The following is a 15,824-nucleotide window of genomic DNA, read 5'->3' as shown; positions in this document are numbered from 1 at the left end:
AAATAAAGAGTTGTATGACTGAAACTATTGACTTATTTGGAATTTTATTATACCCAAATGAAATTATACCATGTTCTCTCTTGAAAGAATTATTTATTCGTTTTCAAGATGAAATGAATAAAAAGATTCAACAAAAATTATCATATCATCAACAACCCTCATTTCAAATTCAACTTACTCAAACAAATAATGAAATTAAAGAAATACAGTCTCAACTTATCAATTTGAAAACCCAATTTCATCAAATTCAAACACAACAACATGAAACACTACATCAAAATAATTCTATTCATTCAGTTACACAAACATTTGAAAATCAACAAGATAAATTACCTCCAACTCAAAGTAAACATGAAATAACTAACCAAACGTATCAAATAAAACGTCCTACTGAAAACCCACTTTCAATTGGAATTAAAGAAAATCCTTCAATTAAACATAAAAATGATATTAAACCATCTAAAACAATACTAAATAATACTAATTCAAGAATTTCAACAATCAGTGAACAAAGAAATAGGTTATATACTAATACATTCTCTGAATCACTTTCATATTCACCTTCTGATTTTCAACAAGAAGTAGAAGATAGTCGAATTCCACTCTCTTGTAATACTATGTTTCAAAATGAAAGTCAATTTCATTCTTCTAATCATTTATTTTATTCTGAAGCTCTTTATTTTCATCAACCATTACAACCTTCTTATCCTCAATTTTTAACTAATTCTACAGTAAATACAGAAGTATCAAAATCAGATATAACTAAACATAAATCACAAAATGATTTATATAAATCTATTCCATTATTAGAAACAAGTGATAAAGTATTAAATAATATACACAAGTCTATCTCTTTTTTTAAAGAATGTACTGGCAAAAGTTCATATAAAATATTATTTGATTCAGATAAACTTAAAGATACAAATTTATTTCCATCACAAACTTTTTTTGAAAGATGTAAATATAAAAAAAGATTAGCAATATTTATATGTTATGGTGAATATTTATTTGGAGTATATTATCATAGTCAACTTATTCCAAGTGGTTCAATTTTTGGAATATCAGATTTTCTATTTTCTATTACATCACCAAAAATTTCTGAATATAAGAAATTTGATATTAATTCAATGGGAATAAATAAATTGGCTCTCTTTGGTTATTATAATTCAACTGAAAGAAATAAATTATTTGAAATTAAATTTAAATTTGGTTCAATGGTTATTTGTTCACCCCCAATTGACTGTTTGCATAATGAAATTGAATTAATTACAAATAATGTATATCAACAAACTGCAATTAGTTCTTGTATTCCCAAATCACCATTTAAAGCTGATAGAATAATAAGTATTTCATTTGATATATGAATAATTAATTTTTTCATTATTTTCAGAGTTTTTATTGTTTTTGTTAAAGTTGAGAAATGAAAGTAAAATAAAAAAAAAGAAGAAGAAAAAATGAACTTAAAATAATAAATTTGGTTATGAAAGAAATAAAACATTTAAATCCTTCTTATATAAATTCAGGAATGATTAATGATACTGCTAAATGGAAATGGGGTGAATATAAACAATTTCATATGATTGCATATATTAATGATAATTCTATTTTAATAGTAAATGCTGATAATTTACGAGTATTTCAAGAACTTGTTTTTGATTCTCCACCAATTTCATTCTCTTTTTCACCTAAAGGAACGCTTATTGTTTCAACTAAAGATGTAGTTATTATTTATCATCCAGAAAATACAAGAACATTATTTCAACCACCATCATATCAAGAATATTCAAGACAAAACATACAAGTTGATTCAGTCAATTTTTTAAATATTGAAAATGAAGAGAATAAAGAATATTTTATTGCAATAGGTATATTTCTTCAAATTTATGAAATTAAAAAAAGAGAATCTGATCAAATCTTTTCTATTCCTATTGTTCATCAAAAACATCTTTCTACTTGTATTGATGGTATTCATTTTACTACTTGGGGTGATAAAAATTTTGTTAAAGTTTGGAGATATATTCGTGAAACAAATAAAGTTGTAGTACAATATATTAAAACAAATGGTAAAGTTAAATATGCTACTTGGAGAAGAAATTGGACACAAGGATCACCTGCATTACTTATTATTTGTGATGAACAATCAACTACATTATGGTATGATAATCCATCATCAATTCAAAGTGAATCATTTTCTTTATTATGTTTTACTGGATTATATATTCCAGCATCGGATGGATTAGTATCATGGATTTATTATCATCATAAATTACATAATCCATATTTTCCAATTCCTAAACCAAGTGAATCAACATCATTAAGTGGATTTCATAGTGCATCATTATGTCAAAGATTACTTCCAAAAATAGATATCCCACGACAATTTTCACCTGATTATTTAATTCAATTTGATGGAACAAAAATTATTATAATAACTGTCTCTTTTACTCCTCAAGGAACTCCAATTATTGATTTTTCTGAACCAGTTGTGTTACCTGATAATTATTATAAAACATTTAATTTTAATAAAATCAATTCATTCATTCCTATGTGTACAGAATCACTTAGAGGTTGTGCAAAACCAACAAAAATATCATTATGTTGTAGAGCAGAAGGGAAATATTCATTATTTTCATTAAAAAAAGAAGATGATGAATTACCTAAAACATTTAAAGAACCATCACCATTAGTTATAGCAGGACATACTGCTCCAATAGAAACAATTATTGTTCATCAAACACAACAATATTTTCTTTCTATTTCAAAAAATGAAACTATTTTATGGTTAATTGGTGGTGTACAACAATATCTTGGAGCATATCTTAAATTAATTGGAATATTAAAACCTTATAAAAAGTATTGTTTTATTCAAAATTATATTATTGGAGTTAATGGAAAAGATGGAATAGTTTATCAAATAAATCAAACTGATACACCAGAAGAAGTTGATAATTTTACAATTCCATTTGAATCAACATGTATTTGTTGTATTCAAAATATTATTTGTATTGGATCTCAACAAGGTATACTTATGTATTCATATAATGGTAAAATGTTAATGAAAGGAACAATTAGAGTAAAAGGAGTTATAAATATTAATGGAAATGAAGGAGGAATTATTTTTATTGGAACAAATGAAGGTAATTATTATTCTAAAATAGATAAACCAGTTGCTATTCCATTACCAATTGAAGGTAAAATATATTCACATTCTCAATTAAGGATTTGTGTTATTAATAATTGTAAAATAAGTATTTATCAAAAAGAAGCATCAGAACATTATGAATTAGAAGCAACATTAGGTGATTCATCTAATGATATTGTTATTTGTCAACAAAGATCAGGATATATTGATGTTTCAATTGGAAAGAAAAATGTTCTTGAATGGTGGGTACCATCAACAATTGCAAATATTAGAACATATAATTCTGGATATGAATTATTAGATTCTATTCAATTTAGTGAAAAAATAGGAGCAATAGGAATAACAAAAGAAGGTACTACTATTGTTGCAATAGGAAAAAAAATTCTTATTTATAGTAAATGGGAACAAAATATTCAAAGAATTATTCAATGTATTGAACCTCAACAAAGTTATTCATTATATCATCCAAGATGTTTATTACAATTATTATTTGCTGGATCATTTAAACAAGTTGAAATTATATTATCTGTTTACTTAGAAATTATGAAAAAATCACAACCATTTCCATTAATTTATGATGATGTTTATGAAATATATAACTCAAATGATAGTTATCAAAAAGAACCACAAAAATTATATTCAGAAATTATTGAATTATTACAACAAATGAGAGATACTTCAATTACTACATCTGAACAAGCATGTATTGCTGCTATTTGTGAAGCATTAAAAATAATTAATTCAATGGAAGGACTTGATGAATGTGGAAAGAATTATTTCATTTCATTTAAATTAGACTGTTTATTAAATAAAATTTGTGGAAGAATTATGACACCAATTGATTTTATTTGGGCATATCATTCAGAAGCAAAAGAATCATTAAAAAGAGAATTAGAAATAATACAAGTTGATTTAAATGGAGCAATTGAAAGAGGAATTGGATATTGGATGTTAAATAAACCAGAATTATTAAAAGATATGTTATCAAATATAGCAAAAATTGAATATATGAAAAAGAAAGATCCAAATGATGTTGCAATTATATATATTTTATTAGGAAGAATTCCTGCTCTTGCAGCATTATATAGATTAAATAAAGAAATGAAAATTAATGATTTTTTAATGAAAGACTTTAATAATGAAAGAAATAAAATAGCAGCTATTAAAAATGCATATGTATTAAATAGTCAACATAAATATATTTTATCAATTGCATTTTTCTTAATTGGTGGAGCAATTACTGAAGCAATTCAAATTTCATTTGATAAATTAAATAATATTGGACTTGGTTTTATAATTGCAAAAATATGTAGTTCAGATTTTGAAACAACGTTAAGAAATGTTTTATTACCTGAAGTAATTAAAAGAAATGATATTGTTGGTCAATTCTTTTGTTATATTCAATTAAAAGAATATCAAAATGCTATTAAATCTTTAATATTAATGAAAGAAGAACCAACACTTTTTTATTTATTAGAATATTTTAAAAGTGATGGATTATTAAAACAAATGTATGGTGTTAATGAAATTGAACATTCTTCATTTAACTTTATGAGAAGAAATATTCATTTATATTTAAGAAATAGATGTTCTCCTCTTGCTTATCATTTTCTTGATGCACAATTTGATCATACTTCATGTCTTTCTAATTCAACAGTTTCAACAAAAAATGTTTCAATATCAAATACATCAAATGATGATTGGTTTGATGATTTTATGAGTAATAGTGCACCAATAGTTGAAGAAAAGAAAAAAGAAATTTCAATTAATCAATGTTTCCCAAAATTAATTGGTGATTTAGATATTAGTTCAATGAAAATTATTGCTCAAACAATTGCAGAACATTTGATTCATCGATTTGTATTACTTTCAAAATCATTTGAAAAAGATCCAATACTTCAAAATTTTGTAGTAAATAGAATAGTACCATTTTTAAATAATTTTGGCATTGAAAAAGAATCTGTTATAACTACATTTTATGATATTTGTACATTAACAGATTCTATTGATGTATTATGTATTTCTTCTTGTCTTAATGAACAAGAAGTTAAAATTAATAATTCTCTTCAAGATTCTCCTTTTGTTTCTTCATTTGTTGATCAAGGAATGAATTATTCTATTCCAAAAAAACCTCAAAATGATGATATTAAAATTCCAATTCCAATTAAACAACGAAGTATCATTTCACCAAATACTCTTCTTTCACCAGAACCAAAAACACCATTAGTTAAAAAACAAGTCTTACCAAAATTATCAAATAGTATTTCACCAAAAATGGCAACATCAAATTGTCTTGGAATGCAATTTATTAAAAAAGCAGAAGAACCACTTTATTTATATTTAATTTCAAGAGTATTTCCACCAGTTCATTCATTAAATGCATTATCTCATTTATATTCAGAAGCACATCATGTATTTGTTACTCATTTAAATAAACAATTACAAATTCCAAAAGAATTTGTTAGTTTAATGGTAATATTAATATTTGTTGTATCTGGAAGAATTAAAAATTATGATTTAGTATTTAAATTAATTTCTACAAAAGATAGAACATTAAATAGTGTTTGTTCTATTCTAAAAGAATGTATTAATGATGAACAAGAAGAAAATCAAGAAATGAGTGATTCAGAACAATTTGTAACTGGTTTATTAATGTTATTTACTATTCCATTACTTTCTGAATTACTTAAAGAAGTTGGATGTGTAAAAACTGATTTAATGTTAAAAAAATGGAAAGAGAGTTTAGTTAGTTATACAAGTTATTTAACTCCTACAAAACTTTTAGAAGAAGCACCAACTGAATTTTCATTTAGAATATTTTCTAAACAAGCAATTGAATATGCAGAAAATGCTTGTCAAGATAATAAATCAATGAAAATGTTATATAATTATTTTAAAAATAATCGTGCTGATGTTGTACGAAATACAATGAATTCTGTTTTTAATTCTACTAGTCTTCCTTCATATGTTAAAGAAGTTGAACCACAAATTAATGTTCCTCAATCCAAAAATACTTTAATGATTGATACTCCTCCTGTTTATTCATATTGTTGTTCATATGATAATAATTTTGTTATTTATTCAACTAAAGATGGAATAAAAAGATTAGCAAAGTTTAAAGGTGTTCATAATGATATTCAATTTTGTTTTTATGGAATGCATCCTCAAACAAAAAAAGCAGTAAAAGTAACTCAATTTATTGGAAATTGTATGGATGCTAATCCAAATCATCCTTATTTTGTTGTTGGAACAGAAGATGGATTAATTTTAATATTTAAATATTCTCAAGATGAAGCTATTCAACAAACAGCAATTCATAATAATATTTCCCCAAGTTTAAATGGAAATGGACCAAAAGGATTTGGAATTAAAAGTGTTAAATGGAATAATGCAGGAACTAAATTTATTGTTAGTGATGCAATGGGATATGTTGCTGTTTATAGATTTACAGTAAATGAAATTACAATGATCTTTAGTGAACGTATATTTATTCATGGTGTGGATGCTTGTTTTATCGGTGAAAGTATGTTTTTTGTTGCAGCTGGAAATAATGGAGTAAAAGGAGAAGTTGTTATTGGTAATTTATTAGAATCAAATACTGTTGTTACTAGAACAGTTGTTGGAGTTGTAAATGCTATGTGTCTTGTACAACGATTTGGAAGTGTTATTATATCAGATAATGATGGAATTAAATTTGTTGATTTACAAACTGGAAGAGTTTTTAATCAGAAAAAATATGAAAAAGGAGTTTGTGCGGTTGCAGTTGATACATATTCACTTGTTTTATTTGTTGGATTATGTGATGGAAGAATATTAATGAGTCATCTTCCTGATTTAGAACAAAATGAAGAAATAGGAAAACATGAAAATACTCCAAGAGGTGGAAAATTATTTAAACTTTTAACAAGCTCAAATTATCATGCAGTAAATAAGTTAGGAGTTGTATGGTTTGATAAAAATTCACAACCAGAATTATATTCTTGCTCTAGTGATGGAAGTTTGATTCAACGTTCTTTAATTTATTTCCAATAAACATAACTCTATTTCTTTCAATTTATTTAGTTTGTTATTTTAACATATTTAATAATTTTTATTATAATAATAAAAGAATAATAACCATAATTTTTATTTTTTGTTTTTATTTATTTGTATTAAATTTATTATTTCATTTAAATTAGTTATTGGCATTAAAGCATATGCTTTTCTTCTTTAAAGAGAAAAAGTTACAAACGTGCCATAGAATAAAATTCATTCTACTATCCAACATTAATAGAATAGTGTTTGGCTGTTAGGGGTGAAAAAGTTACTTTTTTTATTGTTAAAACTAATCTAAAATAAAAAAACAAAACAAAAAAACATAAACATCAATCATTTACCCATTTGAACAATTAAAATTCTTTCAGCAGAAAAGGGTGTTCCATCACCATTACAACATGATTGATTCATACCTTGATATACCATATACAATGAATGATTATAACTACAATTCTCTCCTATTGAAGCAATGTCAATCCATCCTCGATAAAAATTACCTATAGAAATAATAAATTCATTTTTACTCCAAATCTTAATATCTCCACCATAACTTAATAAATCAATATCTTCTGTTTGTTCTTCATCTTCTTCATAATCTTTAGGAATCCATCTCATTGTTGTTCTTTCATCATTTGATGGATATAAACAAAAGACAAAATGGTTATTATCTTCAATAATATCAATATTTTCTTCTTCTTTTTCTGATAATACTTTAATAGAATGAGAAATAAATCCACCAAATACATTATCATTATTATCAATAATAATAACATAGATATTGGGTTTTTTTTTAATTTTATCAAAAATTACTTCATAATTACTTCCATCAATAACACTATCATAGAGTATTCTCATTTTATTCATTTCAACCCATGTCATTAAATATTTTACATTATCTTTAATAGTTTCAACTTCATTTTCTTCAAACATTTTTTCATACTTTTTTACCATTCTTTCATTTAATATAAATTCTTCATCTTCTTCATCTTCTTCTCTTTCACTACTTTTTTCAGTTTTTATTAATGTTTTATTTTTTATACTATTCTCATCTTTTGATTCTATTCTTTCTTTTTTAGTATTATTTGAATTTAATCTTTTTAATTTTATTGGTTCTTCAATGTCTTTTTTTTTTCTTTTTATTCCACCTTCTCCTTTGAGAAGAGAAACTTCCTTTCTTAATTCATTTAGTCGTTCATCTTTCTCCTTTCTTCTTTCACTAATACAATCATTTATATAATTTAAATAATTTTCAGCAGCTTCTATACGAATTCTTTTTTCTTTCAAAATTGAATCAATTTCTCTTAAAGATCGTTCTAATTCTTCAACTTTTTCTTCTCCATCATATTCCTCAATTCTTTCAATAACTTTTTTGAAAGAATTTCCTAAATCATATTCTTTCATCACTTGTTCTTTAAACGAATTGAAATTAAACATAATATTATTTCCTTTTAATTCAATTCGTTGTGTTGCTGACATCTTAATAAAAAATCAAAATTTTCTAAGTTTTTTATTATTCTTCTTAATTGATTTATTTTCATTAATCTTTTTCTTTTTCCTTGGACGATTAAAATACTCCTGACTTTTCATTTCATCAACGAAATACGGAATAAAACCATTACTATACTTCAAATCATATCATTTTTTTATCCCGATAAAATCCAATCAAAAAAGAGATTATTTTCCCTAATTTTGAATGGAAAGTTGTTATTAAGAAATTAAAAAATCTCAACCCTTTCAAAAACAAAAAACAAAAAAATTAAGTAATCAACTAAAAACCAAGAGATGTCAAGTGAAACTCCAACAATCTCTATAACTATTCATGAAGCACGAAATCTCCCTCAAAACAAAGGAAAACTTCTTGGGTTTTATGTTCGATGTAAAAATAATTTTAATGGGAAAATTTTTCAAACATCAACAAAAGAAGGTACTAACACTCCTTCATGGAATGAAACATTTGAAATTAATGAAAGTAAAAAGATAAAAAATGAAAAAGAATTATATTTTCATGTATGGATGAATTCATTCTTCAAAGAGTCTATTGGAACTTTAAAAATTCAAATATCAAAGAATAAGTTTGAAGATAAATGGTATATGTTAGAATTAGATAAAAAATGGATTAAAGAAATTAATAAGGCAGAAATACGAATTAGTATTAACCAACTTAAATTTAAAGAAGAAGAAATAAAAAAAGAAGAAATAAAAGAAGAAAAAGACTCATTAATAAATAGTAAAGATAATGAAAATTTAAATTTTGAAGAATTTAAGTCTAAATATAATATAATTGGAACAAGTGAATTAGGAGAAGGAGCATTTTCAATTGTAGTTGCAGGAGAAATAATTAAAACAAAAGAACGAGTTGCAATAAAAAAAATAACAAAAAAAGATATTCCAGAAGATCAATTAGAAATGATTAAAAGAGAAATTCAATTAATGAGACAATTACATCATAAAAATATTGTAAAATTATTTGATGTATATGAAAATAATGAAATATTATATCTTATATTAGAATATGTTGAAGGTGGAGAATTATATGATAGATTAGTTCAAGGAGCATTAAATGAAAGACAAGCTGCATGTGTATTATACCAATTAGTATCTGCAATAACTTATCTTCATAAAAATAATATTGCACATCGAGATCTTAAACCAGAAAATATATTATGTGTATATAAAAATAAATTGTATATTAAAATAGCTGATTTTGGATTATCAAAAGATTTTTCTACTTCATTACTTCAAACATGTTGTGGAACACCATCATATGTTGCTCCTGAAATTATTAAAGGAGATTGTTATACTTGTCAATGTGATATTTGGTCAATAGGAGTAATAACATATTTAGTTTTAAGTGGAAATTTACCATTTTATGATGAAAATGAAGAAGTTATTTTTGATAAAATATTGGATGGACATTATGACTTTAGTTCAAGTATTTGGCAAACAATTAGTGTTAAAGCAAAAGATTTTATTATGAAATGTTTAAATGAAAATCCTAATGAACGACCAACATCTTTTGATTTACTTAAACATTCATGGTTATCTAATGCACAAGTTAGACTTGATACAGAAGAAGAAATGGGTGATGAAAATAATAAATTTATGTTTGAACAAGCATGTGGATATGTTTCAAAACAAGGAAAGACAATGGGTTAAAGAAAGTTCTTAATAACGTAAAAAAAAGGGTTAATATTGATGAATTAGTCATCAATTATTGTATAATTTTAATTGAATAAAAATAAAGTGAAGGTTTTGATTTTATAAAAATAAATCAAATAAAAACAAAAAGAACAGATAGACATGATTGAATCTTTCTTCCTTCTTTTAGTTTTGTTTAAAATTCATTCATTTGCTCAATGTAGTTATGGATGTTCTGATAAATGTATTGCTTTATTTACATGTAATACATGTAAAGATGGTTCTTGTCTTAATTGTATTAAAAATGAAGTTAATTTTAAAGAAATATATTTACAAAATGGAACAAAATGTCAACGATTCGATAAAATAATTTCGAAAACAAATTGGCTTCCTTCTAATTTAATTCAAATAAAAAATGGAGAATATAAAGTATTAAATATTAATGAGTCGAGTTATATTGATTATGGTCCTTGTTCATTTCCAAATAATAAATATCGATTATCTCAATGGGTTGCAATAAATATGTCTTCATTTCAAATAAATAAAATTATTGTTATTTCAATAAAAAGAAAAAATTATAACAATTTAGATTTTAATCCTATTCTTTATATCGATTCTACAAATTCATTATCAAATACTTCATTTCCTTATTGTTTTACAAGAACAAAACTTTCTAATGAATCAGCTTCAATTTCATTTCCTAATCTTTTCAATTCTATTCCATTTATTTATCTTTATTTTTCTATTGATGGTATTAATTCAATTCAATTTGAAGTATCTGTTTCTGATCAATTAAAGAATATTACAATTCCATCTTTTCATTTATTTGAAAATCAAACTACTCAAATGTATTTTAATACTACTCTTCAATATTCATTTACTTTTGATTTAATACAACAAAGTCATTATAGATTAATTAATTGTATTAAAACAACTTTAATAAAAATTGCATTAATTACAATAGAAATGAATGGAGATTATACTTTAATTATTGATTCATTACATGATGATAATGATCTTTTTCTTATTGAAATAAATCCTTTAACAGAAAAATGTATAAATATTTGGTTTGGAAAACAATATTCTTTTGATACTTTAAATAATCAACGTGGTTTATTTATTTCTTTAAATGCTTCTCTTTCTTTAAAAAGAAGAACATTTTTTATTGGAACAAAAAATCATTTATATAATCCAATAATAACATTTAAAGTAATTTGTCCTGATCATTGTAATCAAAAATATGGAAATGGATATTGTTCTAAATATGATAGTAAATGTATTTGTAATGAAAGTTTTGGAGGAAGTGATTGTCATAAAAAGTGTTGGTATAATAATCAATGGACAATAGGAAATGGTGAAGGATTTTGTTATTTTGGTGAACTTCATTGTAATGAATTTTGTATTTGTGAAGAAGGATATATTAATTTTAATCATTATTGTATTACACAAACATGTTTAGATAATATAAAAGATCATAATAAAGGAATTGAATGTATTAGAGGGAATTTACATTGTTTAAATAATTGTTCATGTGAAAATGGATATACTAATATTTCATCATTTGAATGTATAAAAAATGAATGTGGAAATGGAGAATTAGATGAAGGAGAAGAATGTGATTCAGTCCCAAATTGTAATATTTATTGTAAATGTAATGAAGGATATATTAAAGATACAATCAAAAATAAATGTAATGATATTCAATTAGAATGGTGGATATATATAATTATTTGTAATGGAATTATTTTATTATTTATTATGTTTATTATTATTGTTATTCTTTTATCTCATTACCTTTTTAAATCTAAAAGAAAAGATAATAATGAATATATTCAACAACAACCAATGTATTATCTTAATCTTACTCATTCTAAAAATTTAAATATATTTGGTTCTAAAACATTAATTAAATATTCTCTTCATCCTCATAACTTGGATTTTGGAAATAAAACTAGTCCTACAAAAATTCATGAAACTCATTTTCAATCTATTAAAATACAAAATAAATCAAATACTAAATGGATGATGATAATATTTCATACAACAAATACTCCTAAATTTATTATTCATTTCAATCCTCAAGTAATATTTCTTCATCCTTTTAATAATTCAATTAAAATTAACGTTTCTTTAACACTTAATTGTACAACAAAAATAAGAAATACAAAAATTCCATATACTGTTTGGTTTTCTTCATCAAAAAAGACTTTACAATGTATTGAATTATTATTAAAAAATAAAACAATTGAAACTTGGACTCAAAATAATCAACTTGAACTTTTTTATTATTTACGTTCAATTCCAATTAGATATCATAGTAATTTAATAATTAAAACTGATGCTGAATCATCATTATCATTAGACCTTGATGAATTAAATATTCATGACACTATATATTCAGAATCAAATTATGTTCATAATTATATTGGATATTATCGTGCTGTTCCTGTTTTTATTAAACAATATCGACAATCAGATTATTCTCAACAACAATGGCAATTATTAAAATATGAAATTAATTTACAATATATAACATTAAGCAAATTAAGAAATCCATTTATTGTTAATTTTATTGGTTCTGTTAATTATACTAAAGATATTTATATTATTACTCAATTCTTTATATTAGGTTCTTTAAGTCAATTTATTCAAAATAATTCTAATGAAATTATATTAAAATTACCTTTTAAATTAAAAATTAAAATAATGAAAGATATTGCTAAAGGAGTACAATTTCTTCATTATAATAATATTCTTCATCTCAACTTAAAACCAAATAATATTTTATTAAATTCTTTATTTGATATGTCAAATTGTTGTGTTAAAGTTACTGATTATTGTTCATCACCTAAATTACTAACTATTAGAGAATTATTAAATCAATCAAGTATTTATTATAATGCACCTGAAATTTTTGAACATTACTTTTATAAACAAAGTGATTCTTTTTCATTTTCTATTATTTGTTGGGAACTTTTTTATCAACAAAAGTATTTCAACAAAAATTTCAATTATCAAAAACCTAAAAAAAATATTCCTGTCTTTGTTCGTCCTCATTTTGATGATTCAATTCCTTTTCCTTTAAAAAATCTTATTCAACTTTGTTGGAAACAAATTTATACTGAACGTCCTTCTTTTGATTTTATTGTCAATAGTCTCAATTCTATCTTTCATACCCCTAACAATTATGAAATGTTAGATAATGAAGTTGATTGTATTGCTTTATCTGATTTTATTAATGAAAAACAACAACAATTTTGTTTCGAAATGATGATTCATTGAATTTTTTGTATTTATAGAATTGTTTCATATTTTTTTAATATTCGAATTTATTAGAATATTAAAAAAGAACTGAGTGAAATTACATTTTATTATGCGTTTCATTCAATTTACTTTTCTTCTTATTTCAGTTTGCTTTGCTTTTAAAGCATGGGTAATTACTGATAGTCATTTTGATCGTGATTATACTGTAGGAGCTTATTCAAGATGTAATGAAATGGATGTTTGTATTAATTTATTAATAAAAATAAAATAAAAAATAATAAATTGTTGTAGTGCTGTCATGACTATTCTGTTCCAAAGAAAGGTAAAGAAGAATTTATCTCTGGTCCATGTGGAGATTATAATTGTTATCCACCACTTAATGTTAGTCAATCTGCAATTGACTTTATTTATCAACATAGAGATGAATCTAAAATAGTCTTTTGGATGATGGATACTTTACCTGCTACCTTTTTAAAACAATCTAAAGAACGAAATGTTTATCATATTAAAACTCAAGCTATGGAATTACAAAAAAGACTACCTGGATTTAAAGTTTTTCCTGCTCCTGGAAATCATGACTATTTTAAACATTCTGAATGGCAATTCCCTCCTGAAAGTCAATGGATGTTAGAAATTATGATTGACTTATTTAAACCTTGGTTATCTGATAGTTCTTTAGAAACTTTTAGAAAGGGTGGATATTATACTGAATTAATTGATTCTGGAATGCGTTTAATATCATTAAATATGGCATATTTAGATGTCTATGGAATTCATTCTCAAGAATATCCTGCTAAAGACCCAGGAAATATGGTTGCATGGCTTAATTCAACTCTTAAAGAAGCAAAAGAAAATAAAGAACGAGTTGTTCTTATTTTCCATGAACCAATTGGATTAAAGTCAAGTGGTGCAGTAACTGTTCATCCTAGATTCAATCAAGATTTCAATCATATGATGACTTTATATGGAGATATTATCATTACAATTCTTACTGGTCATGAACATCTTGCCGCTGTAAGATTACTTCCTTCTTATGAAAATCCAACATTTAGTGTTATTGGAAATCCTGCTTGTACTTCAAGAACTAATTTAGATCCAAGAATTCGTTTAGTAGAATTTGATATTCAAAGTCTTATTGGATGGAAAGAATATAAACTTGATATTGAAAAATGTAATTCAAATGGTAAACTTGATTGGGAATTTGATTATGATACTAAATCTTTATTTGGTTTCGATAGACTTTCCTTACAAGATACAAAGGAATTTATTAGAAAATTAGAAAAGGATGATTCTTTCTTTGATAAGTATAGAATGCATTGTGGTTTCCATAATGGAAAAGAATATCCTGGTAATTCTCGTCATGCTTTCATTTGCTCATTAATTTCATTAACTGAAACTCAATATCTTGATTGTGTCAGAAATGGACCAATTCAATAAGAAAGAAAAAAATTAAAAAGAGGTTTTATTAATTAACAATCATTTTGGGTTTAATATTTTATTATTTCTTTTGAATCATTTGATCAACTAATGAAATAAAATCATTTATTTGAGACGTTCTTATATTCCATTCAAGATATTGTACTATTATTTTATCATGTGAAATTAGACGTAATACTGATTTAATTTCTTCATTAGAAATAGCATGAGGTAATTCACTATTTAATCCAATAACAATCAATTTTTTACATATTAGATAATGACTAATATTTTTCCATTCTTCAAAATTCTTAAATTCTTCAAAACTTTTTATATTTGATACATCAAATGCTAATACAAAAACATCTGGTTGAAAATAAAGAAATGGTGATAATTGAAATGAATTTGGTCTTACTTTTGCTGGTTGTATTTTACCTAATGGTAACCAAATTTGATATGATTTACCATCAGTATAATGCCATTTAACATCACTACTTTCCATGACTGATAATTCACCATTTGCTTTATTTAAGAATGGCATTAAATCAACAGAACAACATGCAGCACAAGTTATTTTAATAATAGTATTTAATTTCTCTACAACTAATTTAACAACTGAGTTTTGTACATCTTCATAATCTTGAGATAATGAAATGATTGAATCTAAACTACCAAGAGCAATATCAATGTCATTTTCATCTCTTAAGTATTGGATATATCTCTCGAAACTCATTTTCTAAATCATCTTGTTTTTGAAGTTGATGATAATGAATAGCTAATGCAATCATAGATGGTGAATATAATAAAGGAACATATGATAAATACATCA

The 15,824-nt window shown here is 24.1% G+C and overlaps 7 protein-coding genes across 7 annotated transcripts; 5 read left to right on the top strand and 2 right to left on the bottom strand.

Annotated features, from left to right (window-relative positions):
- Positions 1–14: 14 nt before the first annotated feature.
- Positions 15–1,364, top strand: EHI_143830 (uncharacterized protein; the record flags this gene model as incomplete). The annotated part of the gene is made up of 1 exon (XM_645333.2): positions 15–1,364. One exon carries the CDS (start codon positions 15–17, stop codon positions 1,362–1,364), a length of 1,350 nt encoding a protein of 449 aa, XP_650425.2.
- A 116-nt stretch (positions 1,365–1,480) lies between these two features.
- EHI_143820 (uncharacterized protein) lies at positions 1,481–7,174 on the top strand (the record flags this gene model as incomplete). Its single annotated transcript, XM_645334.1, has 1 exon — positions 1,481–7,174. The coding sequence occupies one exon, from the start codon at positions 1,481–1,483 to the stop codon at positions 7,172–7,174; it is 5,694 nt and encodes a 1,897-aa protein (XP_650426.1).
- Positions 7,175–7,510: 336 nt separating this feature from the next.
- On the bottom strand, positions 7,511–8,653 carry EHI_143810 (uncharacterized protein; the record flags this gene model as incomplete). Its single annotated transcript, XM_645335.1, has 1 exon — positions 7,511–8,653. One exon carries the CDS (start codon positions 8,651–8,653, stop codon positions 7,511–7,513), a length of 1,143 nt encoding a protein of 380 aa, XP_650427.1.
- Positions 8,654–8,959: 306 nt separating this feature from the next.
- EHI_143800 (protein kinase, putative) lies at positions 8,960–10,333 on the top strand (the record flags this gene model as incomplete). The annotated part of the gene is made up of 1 exon (XM_645336.1): positions 8,960–10,333. The coding sequence occupies one exon, from the start codon at positions 8,960–8,962 to the stop codon at positions 10,331–10,333; it is 1,374 nt and encodes a 457-aa protein (XP_650428.1).
- A 144-nt stretch (positions 10,334–10,477) lies between these two features.
- On the top strand, positions 10,478–13,597 carry EHI_143790 (receptor protein kinase, putative; the record flags this gene model as incomplete). Its single annotated transcript, XM_645337.1, has 1 exon — positions 10,478–13,597. The coding sequence occupies one exon, from the start codon at positions 10,478–10,480 to the stop codon at positions 13,595–13,597; it is 3,120 nt and encodes a 1,039-aa protein (XP_650429.1).
- Positions 13,598–13,688: 91 nt separating this feature from the next.
- EHI_143780 (uncharacterized protein) lies at positions 13,689–15,016 on the top strand (the record flags this gene model as incomplete). Its single annotated transcript, XM_645338.1, has 2 exons — positions 13,689–13,817; positions 13,871–15,016. The coding sequence occupies 2 exons, from the start codon at positions 13,689–13,691 to the stop codon at positions 15,014–15,016; spliced, it is 1,275 nt and encodes a 424-aa protein (XP_650430.1).
- Positions 15,017–15,077: 61 nt separating this feature from the next.
- EHI_143770 (uncharacterized protein) lies at positions 15,078–15,728 on the bottom strand (the record flags this gene model as incomplete). The annotated part of the gene is made up of 1 exon (XM_001914000.1): positions 15,078–15,728. The coding sequence occupies one exon, from the start codon at positions 15,726–15,728 to the stop codon at positions 15,078–15,080; it is 651 nt and encodes a 216-aa protein (XP_001914035.1).
- Between the last annotated feature and the right edge of the window lie 96 nt (positions 15,729–15,824).

Source organism: Entamoeba histolytica, genomic scaffold (genome assembly GCF_000208925.1).
Source record: "Entamoeba histolytica HM-1:IMSS scf_1104750518461 genomic scaffold, whole genome shotgun sequence".
Lineage (NCBI taxonomy): Eukaryota > Evosea > Mastigamoebida > Endamoebidae > Entamoeba > Entamoeba histolytica.
The sequence above is the reverse complement of the archived record's forward strand: the minus strand, read 5'-3'. Positions and strand labels throughout refer to the sequence as shown.